This window comes from Geotrypetes seraphini, chromosome 3 (assembly GCF_902459505.1).
Source record: "Geotrypetes seraphini chromosome 3, aGeoSer1.1, whole genome shotgun sequence".
In the NCBI taxonomy this organism is placed as follows: Eukaryota; Metazoa; Chordata; class Amphibia; order Gymnophiona; family Dermophiidae; genus Geotrypetes; species Geotrypetes seraphini.
In genome coordinates this window covers 309,816,140-309,835,550 of record NC_047086.1, presented here as the reverse complement: position 1 = coordinate 309,835,550, position 19,411 = coordinate 309,816,140, and the positions used below count along the sequence as shown (strand labels likewise).

The window sequence follows — 19,411 nt, the reverse complement described above, 5'->3', positions numbered from 1 at the left end:
AAGTAGATCTTGTAGTGGTTAAAGGGATGAGGTGTTTGCCTTGGGCAGCCAGTTGGCATAAAGGAATTTATTTATTTTAAATTTTTCTATACCATTTAAGAGTTAAAACAAATATAATAATTATGACAGACTAAAATCTAAAAATCAATAGGGGAGAACTACCGTATTTTTCCGCTCCATAAGATGCACCTGACCATAAGACGCAACCTAGATTTAGAGGATGAAAACAATAATAATAATAACTTTATTATTTTATACCGCCATAACCAAAAGTTCTAGGTGGTTTACACTAAAAAGAGCCGGGCAATCAGCGAAATACAATAATACAGTAAAAAAGGCAAATATTTGTAAAATAGAAATTCAATAATAAAACTCACTAAGTAATAAACTTATCGAACAAAGTGGTCTTAATTAATTTCTGAAAACTGCAATAGGATAACATAGCTTGCTGAATACATTTACCTAAATGCAAGAAAAAAACATTCTGAACCAAATTCTCCCTGCCAGGCTCTGCACCCTGTCCCCCCCTCCCTGCCAGGCTTTGTACCCTGCCCCCCCCCTCTGATGGTCTAATGCTAGGCAGGGACAGAGCACAGGGCAGGTAGAGACAGGGCACAGATGTCAAGGCAGATAACTTTTAAAAATATGCAATGTCCTATCAGTAACAACTATAGAAAAATAGACAAATATAGTGCAAAATATAGATAGCAGATATAAATTCTCAGAACTGACACATTTTGATCACTAAATTAAAAATAAAATCATTTTTCCTACCTTGGGTTGTCTGGTGATTTTTCTTTCTTTCTTTCCTTTCTCAGGCACAACAATTGTCCCTTCCTCCCTCCCTCCTATGTTCCCCAATGGCTGGCCCGGACCTTCTCTCCGACGTCAGAATTGATGTTGGGGGTAAGGCTTCTGGGCTGGAGGCGTGCAATCGCTGCATCTGCCTGGCCTTTCCATTCCTCTATTTATGGCGGCAGTGAGCGACCAGTAGCAGCGGGCAAGGGATGGGCGGCGGTCTAAATAAGGTAACAGGCATGTGGGGGGGGGGGGGGGGGGAGTTGGGTATTGGTTCCATAGGATGCACCCTTTTTTCCACCCACTTTTTTGGGGCAAAAATGTGCTTCTTATGGAGCGAAAAATACAGTATCTTTTCATTTCCAAAGAACTGTTAAGTCATAAGAATACGGTGACAAACAATTGGGTTTATAGCTGTTTCTTGAATTGAAACCAAACATTGTCTTGCAATGGCAAAAGGACGCAAATCTCTATTTTTACTGAAGCATTTGCTTCCATTTGCCATTGCAGGGCAGAGTAGCTGGGGTTGGGGCAGAGAAATGCTTACATTTCTAAATACATTTGGTCTGACACAGTAAAATAGTTTTTGAGATAAATGTAAAGATGTTCTGTATCTACAAATATCCAGCCTTCCCCCAATAACAGGTAAAACTTTTCTCCATGGAAGTAATTGTACAAAGATATTTTGAATCTCATGTCATATGTGCATCAGCAACATAATGTCTCCACTACCTTGATGTAACTTCTGGCTTTGCCAAACCAGAAGTTACATCAAAAAGGGACTTGGCAGAAGGAAGGCCCTGGAGTAAGTCTCTGATTCTTCTTCTCTGTGGCATGGATGTGGCTCCTTGAGGTAAAATAGCTGCAGGGCGAGAGGGGAGTTGAGAAGTGAAAAGGATTAGGTCCCAATTCCTGCCCCATTCTTTCTCTGCCATTTGGATGACAGGTGCACCCGGGGACATATTGTAGAGGCAAGAAATGATCTCCAAACATGTCCAAATTTTATTATGAGCTTCACATCTTTTATATCATTCATGAATCAGTGTTGTCAGCATGTGTCAGCATTTTTTTCTATCTGGAGACTGAAGTCCAAAAGGTCAGAAAAGCCTTGACCAGCAAAACCTCTTAACTAAATCTGTTTGCAAATACGGCTTATAAAAACAATTGAATTCACTTCACAACAAGTTAAGAACATCTCTGTTCAAACATAAATGTCCTTGTACTCTCTTCAAAGAAGGAAAGACAAACAGGGTCTGGCTTTACAGCTTTAAACAACATATGCCTAAGGAAAATTACCAAGGTTCATGATACGTGTCCCTTCAATCCCCTCTTACGTCATGAAAATGACGTCATAAATACACAGCATGAGCTGGGAGGGAGTGATACTCTGGATATGTCTCTCGAGGAGGGTTTTTTTTAGGAGCTGTAATACGAATAACACAGTACATGAGCAGTCAAGACAAGAGTGCAGATAATAATAGAGATTATAACAATAAAAAGGTCTTTTACCCAACCCTTCATTCAACTAAAGTGCTGATCCCAAGAATTAGATAAATCAGAGTTACATTTGAGCTCAGCAAAGAGGTCTGCTAATTTCTGAATGGCCATAGTAGGACCTATATTGTCAGAAAGAAAAGTACAACAGCTTAAAGTACTGGGAAGAATTTTTCAGCTAGAATCATAGCTAGGGCCATACGATTTTGAAAACCATCTGAGAAGTGGAGCCTAATTGATCAGTAATACCTTGCAAGGCGTCCCTAGAGTAGTTCACAAAGCGTTGCTGATTATAATAATTTTAATTAATCCAATCAACATTCTTATTAATAGTAATAAAGGGAATAAGGAACTCAAACCCAGCCTTAACCAGAGCTCGGGCCTTAAATTCATCTGGGACCCCTCTTGGGACCCCTATAGCATCTATGTATACATGTGATCAGATTTATATCGAGACAAATAAAAGGAAAAACCATGTGAATAGGAAGGATGCCTTTCAGAAAAATATGCAGGAGCATAGTAACCTTAACTAAAGTGCACTGGCCTATCCACTGGCTGGGTAGCTTAACAGGGAGCCAAAAGTCTCCATAGAGCCAGTAAATATCAAATCTGATGCAGCAACAATGGGGCATACCTATGAGCCAAGACAGAACAATAACCTGGGGGTAAATTACCTACAAAACTACCATGTGTCAGATTAGAAACATGACATGTGTAATTACCCTTATAGATGGTAACGGCAATATCAAGCTTTTGCTGTCCTGGCAGCAAAGGGTATTTAGAACACCACAGCGCACAAAGGGGATAGGTAAAATTAGAGGAGGTAGATAGATCCCGTATGAAAAACTGATGGGTCGGATAGCTAGACCCACCCTTAAACCACATGTCCATAATGTACATACCTTCATCAATAGGTCTAGGGTTGTCAATAGTAAGAGAAAGCTTAATAATTTGTGCAGGAACACTTTTCCTATAACAGTTTCCAACCTTATGAAAGGTCATACAAGTAAGCAGTGATTTACCATTTTGGTCCACTGTTTTTTCAGAGTATTTTCTGGTTTATAAGCCCAGTCAGTATCAATATTCCACCCTACCGCTCCCCAGAATGCACACTTATCCCCCCAACGTGAGTCAGTAACACATATATATACATATCTTTAGTTTTTTTAGGAATCTCTAAGGACCAATGGCACAGCCTTGGGATATCAATTGATGAACAGTCCACAATGTCATAATACTCAAAGGAGAAGGTGGCAACTTGCACACTGCTGGAATTATACCAAAGGGTAGCATACTGTCTGTCTTTCTGGATTCCAATTGAAGGACAGCTTTTGCGAGGGAGTAGTCCAGCTTAACATGTGTTCGCAAAGAAATGCCAGGGGTGCTGTTTACAGCAGGAGTGTCATTTACAGATGGGTATGGGCAGAAAGTGTCGTGGACCCAGAACTCATCATCCCTGTAGACCCAGTTAGAAATGATCCATACAGGGAGAAAAACTAGCAGCAGCGTTGCCAGTAAGAGAATGATAAAGTTGGTAGAATGCTGCAATGAGATCATCATGTTGTTCCACTGGAGGAGGTGAAATCTGCGCAGGGAAGACTTGCTTCTGGGGTTTTAGGTTAACCCTCTTCAAGCGACTTGCATGGATCCAAACAGGAAACTCTTCAGTGAGTGCAGCGGGCCTGGTCACAGCGATCACAGTAGTGGGAAGGCCAAAGGGGAAATCCGTCTGCTTCCGATCCTTGGAAAGCTTCTGGACAATCACCAGGCTGGAAAAAATGGGTAGGAATATGTGGAGAGAAAGGAGAAGTGCAAGACACTTTCTTTGAACAAGCCCTAATATTTCAATTAGCTTTTGGACATATTCCTCCTGTATCAAGGGAAAATCTACCCATGGGGCTAGGAAAGGTCATCCCGTGAGAATCTCAAAGGGAGAGCAGCCAGATGTCTGTGTATACAGAAAGAGATACTTGAAAAGAAATGCTTGAAAAGCATTCCAAATATCATTCAGCAGCTGTACTCCAATGTGATCCAAATAAGAGATAGAAAACAAGAGAAACCATGTTGCCTGTACTGAATGTAGCAACATGTAACAATACCAATTCATTTACTTGATATAGCTATGGCAAAAGAGAGACAATACTCAGTTACTTACGGTTCTTAATTGAACAATCCAAAAAGATATGTTTTTGCGTGCTGCATATAATTATTATGCACTTCAGAGAGACCATACTGATGTACTGAATGTATTTAGAAATGTATACTGAATGGATCATATGTAGGGAACACCACGAAATAAACGCTGTATAAAGTAAAGCTTTTTCTTAAACATATAACCCCTAACTAAACTATATTCAGAATATAAAAGCTATAAGTAAAAGAACATTGCGCAGTTAGACTAGTAAGAAGTGGAAAAAGAGCTCTAAAAATGGCCAATATTATGTATCCTGGGGTACCCACTAAACTAAAACAAGTAGACATGACAGACAAAACATAAAGTTTTAAGCGTTTCCTTAGTAGGCGCTTGTGAGGTACGTTGTCGAAGGCTTTCTGGAAGTCCAGGTATACTATGTCTATGGGGTCACCTTTGTCCAATTGTTCACTTATCCTCTCAAAAAAGTGCAGTAGGTTCGTTTGGCATGATCTTCCATTACAGAAACCATGCTGGCTTGCTCTCATCAGCTTATTTCTTTCTATATGCTGATTGATACTGTTCTTGATTAATGATTCGGCCATCTTCCCCGGAACTGAGGTTAAGCTGACCGGTCTATAATTCCCTGGGTCGCCTCTGGATCCTTTCTTGAAGATAGGTGTAACATTCACTATCCTCCAGTCTTCTGGGATTACCCCTGTTTTCAAGGATAGGTTGCAAATCTGCTGTAGTAACTCTGCTATTTCGTCTCTAAGCTCCTTTAGTATTCTCGGGTGGATTCCGTCTGGGACCGGAGATTTGTCAGTTTTTAGTCTATCTATCTGTTTGAGTACGTCTTCGAGGCTTACCTCCATGCACGATAATTTTTCCTCTTGATCCCCCTTGAAGAATTTTTCCGGTTCTGGCATGTTGGATGTGTCCTCTTTTGTGAAGACCGACGAGAAGAACGTATTTAATCTGTCCGCCACCTCCTTTTCCTTCACTATCACTCCCTTCCTGTCTCTATCATCCAGGGGTCCCACCTCCTCCCTCGCCTGTTGTTTTCCTTTCACGTATCAAAAGAATGGTTTAAAATTCCGTGCCTCCTTGGCAAGTCTCTCTTCATACTCTTTCTTTGCTGTTCGGACCACGCGGTGACATTCTTTTTGATGCTTCCTATGCTCTTTTCAATTTTCCTCGGTTTTATCCTTTTTCCACGTCCTGAAAGATTTTTTCTTGTCTCCTATCACCTTCTTAACTTCATTGGTTAACCATGCTGGGTCTTTTGCTCAATTCTTTCTGCATCCTTTTCTAAATCTGGGTATATACCGGTTTTGCGCTTCGTTTACCATGTCCTTAAATAAGGTCCAGGCTTGCTCCTCCGTCTGTGCCTTTCTGGAACTGTCCCTGAGTTTTCTCTTTACCATTTGTTTCATGGCATCATAGTTTCCTTTCCTGAAATTGAACATTGTTGCAATGGTTCTCCTCCCCTGTGGCATACCTATTTCCACTTTGAATTGGATCATGTTGTGATTGCTGTTTCCTAATGGTCCCACTACTTCCACTTCTTGAGCAAGTCCTTTCAGCCCGTTGAGGATTAAATCCAGAATAGTTGTCTCTCTCATTGGTTCCTTGACAAGCTGTTCCAAGTAGCAGTTCCTTACAGCCTCTAGGAACTCAGATTCCTTTGAATACTTTGAAACTCCATGGCTCCAGTCTATCCCAGGATAGTTGAAATCTCCCATAACTATGGTGTTTGCGTTTTTACATTCTCGCCTCAACTCGGCTCTCAGTTCTTCATCCTTTGCTTCTGTTTGTCCAGGTGGGTGGTAATATAGTCCCATCTTTATCTCGGTTCCCCTTTTTCCTGGTATTTTAACCCATATTGATTCCAGTTGGTCATTTGTTGTTGCTGCATCCACTCCGGTCGATTGAATGCTTTCCCTTACGTAGAGTGCTACTCCTCCTCCTTTCTGATGTGTCCTGTTTCTTCGGTAGAGCTTGTACCCAGGCAGTACTGTGTCCCATTTGTTTTCATCGTTCCACCATGTTTCCGTGATTGCTATGATGTCTAGGTTCTCATCTTTGGCCATGATTTCTAGTTCCCCCATTTTGTTCTTGCATTAGTGTACATGCAGTTTAAGTCTCGATATTTTTGTTTTCTTGTTATTTTCCCTTGCGATTCATTATTCTTTCCGTCCCCTTCTCCTGCAGACTTTTGTTTATTGTCTCTCCTGTCTTCCCCTTGTGGTACGTGGTACTTTTCCTCTTTATGTTCATTCCCTTCCTCTTGTTCCTTTTTGTCTTCCCCATGTAATAGACTCCTCCTATCCCACTCTATAACTGATGGCCTCCTGTTTTATCTAAACAAATTTGAATATTCACAGTAGTGTAGTTAAACTGTTTTTGCTTTTGTTAGTGTCATGTCTAAATTAGGGAGGAGTTGGTTTATTCCCTTTTTTAAAATTAAAGTCTACTAATAGCATCTGGATGAACTATGAAGCATCTGAAATAATGTTCCCTTTACAAATGACACTACAAAACTAATTTTCCTCTAAACCATGACAGTTGCAAATTATTAATGTGATGTGGAAGCTTTCAGTTCAGAATCCATGGCAGCTCACCCTTGGTGACAGGAGCAAACAAATTAATAAAGCCTTTCATTAGGCAAATCATTAAAGCTCACTGAAACATCATATCATAACAATTCACTTCCCAACATAATGTGTGTGATGTGAATTGAATTGAAATATAAAACACAATCACAAATATAATATGTATTAGTGTCACAGGTTTAGGTCAAAAGTGCTCACTCAAATTTGTTATTGTTTATATTCAATAGGTAGAGGTAAGTACCTTTACATAACCACTCAAAGTCCATAAGGTGGGGAGGTTTAGCAGAGCGCTGAAGATGTGTGCATTCCAAAATGGCAGACCAAGCCTGATCCTTTACAGATGAGTCAAAAATTGAACCCTTTCATCACAATAAAAAATATTTGAAAGCTAAGCCTGCCTTTCAAAGTAAGAACCTCATATAGACTGTCAGGCATGGGGTGGAGCTATTATTGATTGAACCATACATTCTGCTTTACAATAGAAATTCTAGTGCAGTAGGCGTGTTATTCTGAATGTATAGGTAATATCCCAGTGCACACAAGTAATGGCTTAGCGAAGGTGAGAGGCATCTGGGATAGTGGCGCTCCTCCCCTGCCCTTTTCTCTGCCCCTCCCACCTAAACACACTCCTGTCCCCTCCTGCTACGCATGTGCCACTTCCCTTCCCACATACCTCTATAATATTCCTGGCGCGAGCAGCAACCCCCAACCTGTCATGCCAGTGTCGACTCTTCCTCTATATCACTTTCTAGGCGTGGGTCCAGGAAATGACGTCAGACAAAGAGCCGACACTGGTGCGACAGCAGGTTGGGGGTTGCTGCTCACGCCAGGAACTTTACAGAAGTATGGGGGAAAGGAAGTGGCATGTGCAGCAGTGTGTGTGGGGGGGGGAGGGGAGGGGGGCAGAGAGGAGGGGGGCAGAGAGGAGGATGGGTGCCTGTGCCTTAACCAAGACGTTACTCGGGGTAGAACACCCCCTTACTATGCCACTGCATGTAAATCGTGCAGAAGGAATCCACTCCAGCTTTTGAATCACTTCTCCTTCACTAAAGGGCTCTCCAGTTTTTTCTTCTGCATATGAGCTGGAAGGAGTTTTTCTGATCTGTTCTGTTTATTTCTGTATTGTTTAGGTCTTAATCATGGTATTTTGACTGATTTTGGTGCTAAGATCTGCCCTAGTCAAGGGTCCATAGCAAAGGTGAGGAGCTGGGGCTCCTCCTGAACCCAGAGCCCTCCTGAGCCCGGAGCTCCTCCTGGAGCTTCTCCTGAGCACTAGTCAAGGGTCCATAGCATAGGTAAGGAGCTGGGCTCCTCCTGAGCCCAATGGAGGAGAAGCCCCAATATTGTCCTCCCTCCCTCCCTTTCTTCTGATTCAGTTCTCTCCCTCTGTCTTCGTGGAGGAGAAGCAGACAGAGATCTGCAACTGATGGGCCAGTCCTTCTATGGTACCTGTTGGCCAGCCTGCATAAACCTTTTGGAGCTCTAGGTCCATTCCCCTTGTAGCTTTGCTCGCCTACTGCGTCTCAGGGGCTTGAGTGCAGGCAGTCGGCCATCTATATGGGGCTCAGTGGGGTCTCGCAGGGTGTTGGCTAAATTTTGTTGCCCCCCTTTCATGTCCGTGGGTCCATGGGAGTTTGAGGCTCAGTCAGACACCAGTCAGACTGACTGCCCGAAGATTCAGCACTGGAAGAGCAGTCCAATTGAGGCAGTGATTTCTTCTCTTAGATCCAGCAACCTTTGGGGTTGAGGCAGGCTGCAGTACATTTCCAGCCCTTTCCCTTAGGTTTCTGCATCTCCAAAATCCTAAAATCACAGTTTTTAAATTTTGGTTAAAGCTTTTTGGAGCCAAAATGCTGCTGTGGTCGCAATCTTGGATTTCCCAATTTTTAAAAAAGTTCTGCAGAAGCTTCAAATCACCTCGTTTTGCCTCAAAACTGGCAGGGTGGACTCCTCAAGCTCCTTTACCCCTAGTTTATGCTAAGTTTGGGCTGGATGGGTACCTGAAAAGTGCCCTTGCACCACATTTTGTGTAACACTTGAAGGAGGGTGGGAGCAGTTGGCTTAGCCTCCCCTTTGCTCTCTAGTGCTGAGGAATAGTCAGGGGTAGGGGGGAGGGGATCTGTTGGTTGGGAGTAAATAACTTCCAGAGCCCCAGAATGGCGGACATCCTAAACGCAGTGATGCAGAGGCTGCAAAGCTCAAGAGACACAAGCTGGAGTCATTTAAAAGAGACTCCTTGCTGCTTAACATGGCATTTTCTCTGGAATTTGTCAATCTTATGTAGAGAGCCTTTCTGGATGGCCGAAATCCCCACGGAGTATCTGGCAGCGCGTGGCTATAGATGGTTTGAGCAGTTTTCAGGAGGAGTCTTATGTGATTCTTCCAGGAATCCAGACAGGTCCTAGGTGGAACCAGGCCTTCAGTTATCATTCTGCTACAATCTCCAGGAAAGCAAAGTGACACCAGGAACGGAGCAGTTCCTTTGAAGATAAGGGGATGGCTCTCGGACTATGCGGAGGCATGGGCGCAGATCTCATCAGACCATTGGTTACTAAATATAATTTAGAGCATTTACAAGCTCAAATTCGCCCAGCCCTAGATGATTGGTTTGTGGTCTCCCTGGTGGGGTGACCAGAGAAAGCAACCAAGGTTGTGGCTACAGTTCAGAAGCTGTTAGATATTCAGGCCATAGAGTCTGTGCTCCCAAAGATTCAGGCTCGGGTAGATATTCCATATACTTTTTCATGTCCAAGAAAGGCTCAGATGCTTGCAGATCCATTCTGGATGTTACAAACATAAATGCAGCACTGAAAGTTCTCTCCTTTCACATGGAGATAGTACAGTCAGTCATAGCAGCTGTAGCACCAGGGGAATTTCTGGTCTCTCTGTATTTGACAGCGGCCTACATATACGTTCCCTTATTTCTGGATCACAGAAAGTTCCTGAGATTTCATGTCCTGGAAAATCATTACCAGTTCTCGGCCCTTCCCTTTGGGCTGGCAAAAGCACCTCGCACGTTCACCAAGGTGATGGTGGTGGTAGTTGCCCATCTGCACGAGATGGATTTGCAGGTTCATCCATACCTGGACAACTGTTGATTAGAGCTTCATTACTCCCAGAAGGAGAACAAGCAGTGGCTCACTTGGTCCGGACGCTGCAGACCCTGGGTTGGATAGTGAATTTTGGAAAGAGCTAACTGATTCTGTCCCAATCCCTGGAATACCTGGGGGTCTTCTTTAACAAGACAGAGGGTTGTGTCTGTCTACCAGAGGCATACAGAGAGAAGCTTTGCTCTCAGATAACGAGCTTGCTGGCCAAACCAGCTCCATTCGCGTGGCAGTACCTCCAAGTGCTAGGCTCCATGGTTTTTTTAATGCATATGATGGATGGTTTGAAGTAGAGTTGATATGTTATGGCTCACTTCATTTGTGCTCTTGGAATTGATCTTTGATCCATCTGTGGCTTTTTTCCTTCATTTTTTAGAAGTTGTGGGCTAAGTATTCAGTTTTGACACAACTAGAGAGTATTGTTCTATGGTTTAGAGTTGTGCTATTCCTCCAGTCCTTTTTTATTTTAATTTTTTGACATGTGGGAGCACAAGGATGTCCATATTATAAAATGGTAACATACACATTCATGTGCAGAAATATAAACATCTCAGAACCATTTTAAAAACAAACATTCATTTTTCTTGAAGCTTCCACAATGCCCAGCATCTCTTGTCCGTTTTATTTTCAGTGGGCTCATCAACACTGGGGAATTAAGGGGTGACCTCTCTTAATTCCTCCAGTGGAACACTGCTGATTAGGAGCACTTTTTTGACACCTAAACATTCTGGGTTGCAGGTCTAAATGCCAATGTTGAGTTGTTTTGGTTTTTTTTAACATATATCCTTTCCCCTTCTAAAATGGGGAACAGAAGTTGAATTTGGACCTACCTTAGTCCATTCCAAAACAGGCCTAGACCATGCCCCCTTGTCAAATGAACATTCTTCAGTTTTAGCCATCCATATCTTGGCTTTGTAAAACTGGGAATTAGGCATCCATGCAACAAGGACATCTAGATACTAGTTTATGGACATCTAAAATTCAAACAATACTCCTAAAATTAACACTATATTGGTGTAAGATCTGAAGGAAGCCGTTCATGCAATGAAGCTCTCAAATGTCAGAGTGGAAACAGTTCTTGGTGGAAGAATGAGCCAAAATTTCTCAAGGACTATATGACAGACTTATCAACATTTACAGGAAACAGTTATTGTTGTTCGAGGAGGTGCAACTCACTGAATGAATTCACATACAGTACTTTTTCATGTAAAGATATTTATGTTGAACCCTTGTTGACTAATGATCAAAAATATATCCTCTTTGAGTTTATCATTTCTTCTTATCAGGTTTTAGGTTATAATCTAGTTGTATTTAGAGTATACTGTAACTTGTTCTAAAGTCAAGACTCTCCTAGGGGGCTCAAATAGGCATTTTCTCATGTACTTGGTTTTGTTCATTCCTCAAGCAATGAACCTAGGTTCTTTGAAAAGATGGCTCCTGATTTCTTTTTTGCCCTCTCTTTTTATTATCTTTGTAGAGCTATTATCACTGGTAGACATGGAAGCTGAAATTATCATCCTGATGTTTGCTGATGACATCCATCTATATGTCACTATAGGGGCAAGTTCAGTAGATGCACCAGACAGACTCAGTTGATGCCTGAGGTATATCAGGCTATGGATAGATGGATGTAGAATAAAACTCGGTGCCCAGAGTACAGAAATCCATGGGTGTAGAGGGGTAAATAAACAACATCTTGAACATCACTCAGGGATAAACAAGGACAAAGACATCTATGTGGCAGCATACTTTGGTCTTTTCATTTCTGATAGCAGTTCCATAATTTATGAAGCTATTAATTGGCCATTCTTTAACAAGATCAACTTTGACATTAAATATATACAACTTGTAAAATACTTCTTCTAATGGAGGCGTGGAAGGTCGTGTCCAAGCTGCTGCTAGCTCTAGGTTTGCTGCTATAAAAATATTAGATGCCAGTTTACCCCAAAAGGCTTAATATATAACACACAGTGTCCTGTAATATGTTGTACTGCCTTCAATACATTAGTCTAATATACATTATATGTGCTTTTGGCATGCTCGCCAGATGTACGTAGATCATGTCTTCCACCTCACCACATTTTCTCCAGTTAAGTCCATTTTCATGATTGAACATTTTCAGCAGTCTCTGAGGTGTGTAAAACTGAATGTACACCACTCCAATAACCTTTAGGCTTAAAGGTTTCTTATACATTCAGGTGCAGTAGATATATTTCTGTTCCTGGAGGACTCACATTTAAAAATACATTAACAAAAAGATTCAAATGGAATTTGAACCTGGGCCTCTTGGTTCTCAGTCTGCTGCACTAACCATTAGGTTACTCCTCAGATCTGCATGCTGCTCTTTTAAGAATGTCCATAGTACTGTCATAGAACCTGGTATCCCTTTGCTGGTTTCACATTCAGAGGGAGACAACAATCATTGGTGCTTTAGAGAGGTAACTTGTCTTAATCCCTTCACCTTTCTGTAACCTGGATGAACCAAGTACCAGGTCTAAATGACAAAGGCCATCCTTATTTACATAGACTGCCTTTCTCCTGAGATAGGAATTGGATGTCAGTATGTCTACCCATAACATGCCCAGAACATGTCATATGGACATACTGCAGTTTTAGATGTTTATATCTTGGCTTTATAACATTGTGATTTGGATGGCCATGCAAAATGGACATCTAAATGCCTGTTTTCTGATGTGTAAAACAAGAAGAGAGCTTCTAAAACAACCATGTTCTATAAAAGTAATCTGCAGATATAAAATTAAGTTTGTATCTAAGACAAAGCCAAGATAATTAACATATAGGCGAACTGAGATAGAATACTCGTTAACACTTATGCTTATACTGTAGGATGATTTTATCCAAGTTGCATATAGATTATAAAGGCCTCATTCAAATTCAATGAAAGTGCATTATCAATAAACCATGTCTGCAGTTTTCAAACTGTAGAATGTACACCAATATATACCTAAAATAGGGTTAAAAAGAAGAATATCATCAGTTTAAATCCTAAAATTACAATCCAGTTCTTGCAATAATTTATGTAGGCAAATTAACCCCCCTTTTACAAGGCCGTGCTAGTGGCTGCCATGTGGCAATGGCCCTGAAGCCCTTTAAATCCCTATGGGTTTCGGGGCAGTTACTGCAGCAGTCTATGCTAAATGGTTTCGTAAAAGAGGCCCTAAATGTATATTAAATAAAATGGCTGAAAGAACTGAGTCCTGAGGAATACTGTGTGCCAGGTTTGTCCAGTCCACAACATCTGTCCCTACCTGCACCTTCTCTCATTGATTGTTCACTTTGGGGGGAGGGGTAGTTATCAAACTGCATTAGGTCACCAACTTCTGCTATTTGCCCCTTAATCCGTGTTAAAGGGTTGTAGTGCTGGTTGTACTGTCCTAATGCAGCATTATCTAGGGAGTGGAGGTTTAGACTTCTGCAGTAGCCTGAGAACTAGGAGAACTGGTTTTGATTCCCATTGTAACTCCTTGTGACTCGAAGGAATAAACAAGCGGATGGACAAAGGGGACCCCTTAGACATCGTATACTTAGATTTCCAAAAAGCCTTTGACAAGGTACCCCATGAACGCCTACTTCGGAAACTGAAGAACCATGGGTTGGAAGGAGACGTACATAGATGGATCAGGAATTGGTTGGTGGGTAGGAAGCAGAGGGTTAGAGTGAAGGGCCACTACTCGGACTGGAGGAGGGTCACGAGTGGTGTTCCGCAGGGATTGGTGCTCAGACCGCTGCTATTCAATGTATTTATAAATGATCTAGAAACAGAGATGAAGTGCGAAATAATACAATTCGCAGACGACACCAAACTATTTAGTGGGGCTAGGACTAAAGAGGACTGCAAAGATTTACAAAGGGACCTGAACAAACTAGGAGAGTGGGCGACGAGATGGCACATGAAGTTTAATGTAGAGAAATGTAAAGTCTTGCACATAGGAAACAGAAACCCAAAGTACAGCTATACGATAGGAGGGTTGTTATTGGGTGAGAGTACCCAAGAAAGGGATTTGGGGGTAATGGTGGACATGACAATGAATCAGTTGGCACAGTGTGCAGCGGCCGCTAAGAAGGCGAATAGAATGCTAGGTATAATCAAGAAAGGTATTACAACCAGAACGAAAGAAGTTATCCTGCCGTTGTATCGGGTGATGGTGCGTCCGCATCTGGAGTACTGCGTCCAATTTTGGTCGCCATACCTTAAGAAGGACATGGCGATACTCAAGAGGGTTCAGAGGAGAGTGACACGTTTGATAAAAGGTATGGAAAACCTTTCATACACTGAAAGATTGGAGAAACTGGGAGAAGAGGAGAATTAGAGCGGATATGATTGAGACCTATAAGATCATGAAGGGCATAGAGAAAGTGGAGAGGGACAGATTCTTCAAACTTTCGAAAACTACAAGAACGAGAGGGCATTTGGAAAAGTTTAAAGGGGACAGATTCAAAACCAATGCTAGGAAGTTCTTCTTCACCCAGCGGGTGGTGGGCACCTGGAATGCGCTTCCAGAGGGCGTGATAGGACAGAGCACGGTATTGGGGTTCAAGAAGGGATTGGACAATTTTCTGATAGAAAAAGGGATATAGGGGTATAGATAAAGGATTGCTACACAGGTCCTGGACCTGTTGGGCCACCGCATGAGCGGACTGCTGGGCACGATGGACTTCTGGTCTGACCCTGCAGAGGCACTTCTTATGTTCTTATGAGGAAGTCACTTAACTATCCATTGCTCCAGGTACAAAATTAAATAGCTGTATGTAATATGTGAACTACTTTGACTGTATCCACAGAAAGGCAGTATATCAAATCCCGCCCCCTCATTGTAATGAGATGTAAATACAAATAAAGCAGCTCATTATTATGTAAATACTAAATGCCCTGGAGGATTGCTTCTGCCTGGACCACTAGGGACTAGGGAAGTTACAAAGATAAGGCTAGAGGGAGACGTATGTCTTCCTGCGGAGGAGGGCTTTATCATTAGGGTGCCCCTTCTGGTTGTAATGGATCTGGTTGGGGGGCAGCCTTGATTTGGGTGGGGGGTAGGGAGAGCAAAAGCAAGTTTCAGGTTGGGGGCATTCTGGCCACTATTAATTTGATTGGTTGCCAGCTCCTTTAACATGCAGCCCAAGAGCATTTGTGGTCCAATGCTCCCAGGCTAATGGAATGACATTGCTTGTGACATTGCTTGCAAGCAAGTATTATCCATTTAGTACAGGAGTAAGCAACCTGCTGTACTGTGATACTACAGATTAGTGACTCCTGTGGTAAATCCAAAGTGCAATAAAAGCCCACCTTTTATTGCATCTTGATGACTTCCCCTCTTATTGATTGGAATCAGGTAGGTACAATCCATCAGACCCAAGCTCCCTGAACCTTTTTGACAAAATTCTGTAATTTACTGTATCAGAAGCAGCAGATACATCAAAATATAGGAATAAATAAAAGTAGTCACTAAAAGAAGAAGAATCTCTGTGTATGTGCAAGTCTAAACCCATGTTGGTGATTATCCAAGACAGCATTGCTATCTATGAATTTTTGAAGTTGTAAATTGATTGACTGGTTGTTGAATCAACTTACCTAGAAGATGCAATTGAGAATGGTTTATAGTTATTAAAATCTAGATTTCTTTATTAGTGGTCTATCACTAGCGTGCTACTGTGTCACAGGAACATGATATTCAAGAAATGTTGTATTTTGTATATCACACAAAAAAGGGCCTGATAGCTTCTGCACAGTTTTAATTGATAAGACAGATGTAGAATTAAAAAAAAATAAAGTAGAATAATTAATTTTCCTAAGATTTCAGAAACTTGAGTGCTAGCAATCTTGCTTAAGTTGATTGCAGAAGATATTTATATCCTTCATCCCTTAACAGGGGCACTTTATCAACCTTGGCTAAGAAGTGTTTAGAAAAAACATGCACACTATAGTGTTGCATTGGACAGAGACAAATTCTTTATAAGGGCAGTTCCTCAGGATGTGATTTTTTTTCACATTTTATCTAGTTTAGGGGTACAGATTTTTTAGTCATTTATAATTACTATCCTCCTGTTTGCAGAATATGGGGCCAAAATAATGGGTTTGTTTATGGAACTTTTGCAGGAGCTGATGGATGAAAGCACTCTGGTGCTATATACTTCAGTTTTAAAGAATAGGAAATCTACCTAATTTTACTCAAATTTAAGAGTACTGAAACATCAAGGTTTTTATAAAAGAAAGTTAATTGAGAATATGTTGCCTAGCAAATTATTCTGTGCTCTTAATTGTTCTCGTAAACTTTTTCAGAATCTTTCTGCAATAGGGCAATCAGATATGTAGGGTTCAATGCTAACTGCTTCTGACTTCAGCCAAACTAAGATGGAAGCAATTCATACATTCTTTTCATAAGGGGTAAATAATACCCATCTAGTTCAAACACTGGAGATGGGATAGTGACAGAATTGAAGGAATTTTGTGTGATGATCACAAATGATATGGAGCACATGTCTTATTTTCAATGAAGCCTGGCTCTTGTTTGATCCCTTTTCTTTTCATAATTCTCCCCTTGTATGCCATTGCCAAGCATATTTATTGGTTAATGTTTTGTGACAATCAAATTTAGTCTTTTCCAGACTTAGTTGTTATGATGGGCTTTGAAACTACATGATGATGTTATTCTTGATGTGCAAAAGAAAATTAACCAATTATTCTCCATAGAGCGCCTGCTGAATATGACCTTGGAAGAAAGACGTAAAGAATATGTGAGGGATCATGTGCCATTGAAAGACATTCCATCATGGCTGGAAGATTTGAAGAATAAAAGCACCAGTGATGGTAATATAAACAGATTACTTTCTTTTCTCATGTTATGACTGGATGTTATGACCATTAGATGTAATCAAAGACATTTTTTTTTCAAACGTGTTGAAGAGTTTTACTTGCCATTTGTGAATAAAATAATATAGAAATACAAGTCAACAAATACATTGTAGATGATACCTTTTATTGGTCTAACAATATATTTGTGATTAGTCACACATATATTAAGAGCCTCTTGAAGTAAAGCTTTTTCATATTATGTGGTTCATTTTGGCTCTCTAATACTAATCCGCAATAGAGGTTTCTACCATGGCCTGCGGTGCTAAATGCTCCGACGCAAATAGGAATTCTTTGAGCATCAGAGCATTTAGTGCTCCAGGCCATGGTAGAAATTTCTACCATGGTTTAATAAAAAAAAAAAAAAAAGGGGGAAGTTAATTAGAGAATGAACATAAGCTCATATATTGTCCTATAGCCTTTTTGGGAAAGGCAGCATTAAAAAAACCCTGAAAAATATATTGCATATCATAAAGGCAACATGTGCACCTATTTGCCTCACTTTCATTAGAATCCTTTTCCATCTTATCTTTGAAGGAACAAGCAGTAACCTGGAATTTCTCATTAAAGGCAATGCGTGTGAATGATCTAACGCTCATAAAAAATACTCTACCTTGACTAAAAGTTAAAAAAGGGCCCTTTGATTTAATAGGCATTTCTTATAGCAAAGAAACATAGAAACATGATAGAAGATAAAGGCCAAATGGCCCGTCCAGTCTGCCCATCTACAGCATCCACTATCTCCTCTTCTCCGACGAGAGGAAATGCCACTCTGGATCTAATCCTAAATGGGTTAAAGGGACCTGCAAAGGAAGTGGAAATAGTAGGACCGTTGGGAAACAGCGATCATAATATGATCAAGTTCAAGGTCGAAGTAGGAATACCGAAAGGAAATAGAACCATTGTGAAAACTTTCAACTTCAAGAAAGGAAACTATGAAGCAATGAGGATAATGGTAAGGAAGAAACTTAGGAACACTTCCAAGAAATGGCAAACGGTAGAACATGCCTGGTCTTTTTTCAAGGACACAGTGAGCGAGGCGCAAAATCTGTATATCCCCAGATTCAGAAAGGGGTGCAAAAAGAGTCATACAAAAGACCCGGCATGGATAACTAAAATAGTGAAGGAAGCGATAGGCAATAAGAAATATTCATTCAGGAAATGGAAAAAGGACAAAACTGAGGACAACTGGAAAGAGCACAGGAAGTATCAAAAAGAATGTCACCGTGTGGTTCGAAAATCCAAAAGAGAGTATGAAGAGAGGCTAGCCAGGGAAGCTCGAAATTTCAAACCTTTCTTTAGATATGTTAGAGGGAAGCAGCCAGCCAGGGAAAAGGTGGGACCGCTGGACGATGGAGACAGGAAGGGAGTGGTGAAGGAAGAGAAAGAAGTAGTAGAAAGACTTAACATGTTCTTTTCGTCTGTGTTTACAAATGAAGACACATCCAACATACCGGAACCTGAGCAAATCTTCAAGGGAGATCAAGCAGAAAAATTAACATCCATGGAAGTGAGCCTGGAAGACGTACGCAGGCAGCTAGAAAAACTAAAAACTGACAAATCCCCGGGTCCGGACGGAATCCATCCAAGGGTTCTGAAGGAACTAAAGGAGGAGATAGCGGAACTACTGCAGCAAATTTGCAATCTATCCCTGAAAACAGGCGTGATCCCAGAGGACTGGAAGATAGCCAATGTTACGCCCATCTTTAAAAAGGGATCAAGAGGTGACCCGGGCAACTACAGACCGGTGAGTCTGACCTCAGTTCCAGGTAAAATGGTGGAAGCACTTATAAAAGACAACATTGATGAACATTTTGAAAGAAACAAACTTCTGACAACCAGTCAACATGGTTTCAGCAAGGGGAGATCGTGCCTAACTAACTTATTGCACTTCTTCGAAGGAATTAACAAACGGATGGACAGAGGTGACCCCATAGACATCATATATCTAGACTTCCAAAAAGCCTTTGACAAAGTACCCCACGAACGCCTACTTCGAAAACTGAAGAACCATGGGGTGGAAGGAGATGTACATAGATGGATCAGAAACTGGTTAGCGGGTAGGAAACAGAGGGTGGGAGTGAAGGGCCACTACTCGGACTGGAGGAGGGTCACGAGTGGTGTCCCGCAGGGCTCGGTGCTTGGGCCGTTGCTATTTAATATATTCATAAATGATCTAGAAACAGGGACGAAGTGTGAGATAATTAAATTTGCGGACGACACAAAACTATTTAGTGGAGCTCGGACTAAAGAGGACTGCGAAGAATTGCAAAGAGACTTGAACAAACTAGAGGAATGGGCGACGAGATGGCAGATGAAGTTCAACGTTGAGAAATGTAAAGTACTACATGTGGGTAGCAGAAACCCAAGGTGCAGCTATACGATGGGAGGGATATTA

At 41.4% G+C, this 19,411-nt stretch overlaps 1 protein-coding gene across 3 annotated transcripts in view; it reads left to right on the top strand.

The window, feature by feature from the left end:
• MACROD2 (mono-ADP ribosylhydrolase 2) overlaps positions 1–19,411 on the top strand; it is a 1,978,548-nt gene that overhangs the window by 13,457 nt on the left and 1,945,680 nt on the right. For 2 of the 3 annotated variants that reach the window (XM_033936386.1, XM_033936387.1), the window contains exon 2: positions 16,855–16,971. The exons of the other annotated variant lie outside the window; for it this stretch is intronic. In XM_033936386.1, coding sequence (XP_033792277.1) covers positions 16,855–16,971 — 117 coding nt within the window. The remainder of the gene's footprint in view (positions 1–16,854; positions 16,972–19,411) is intronic. 3 annotated transcript variants of the gene reach the window in all.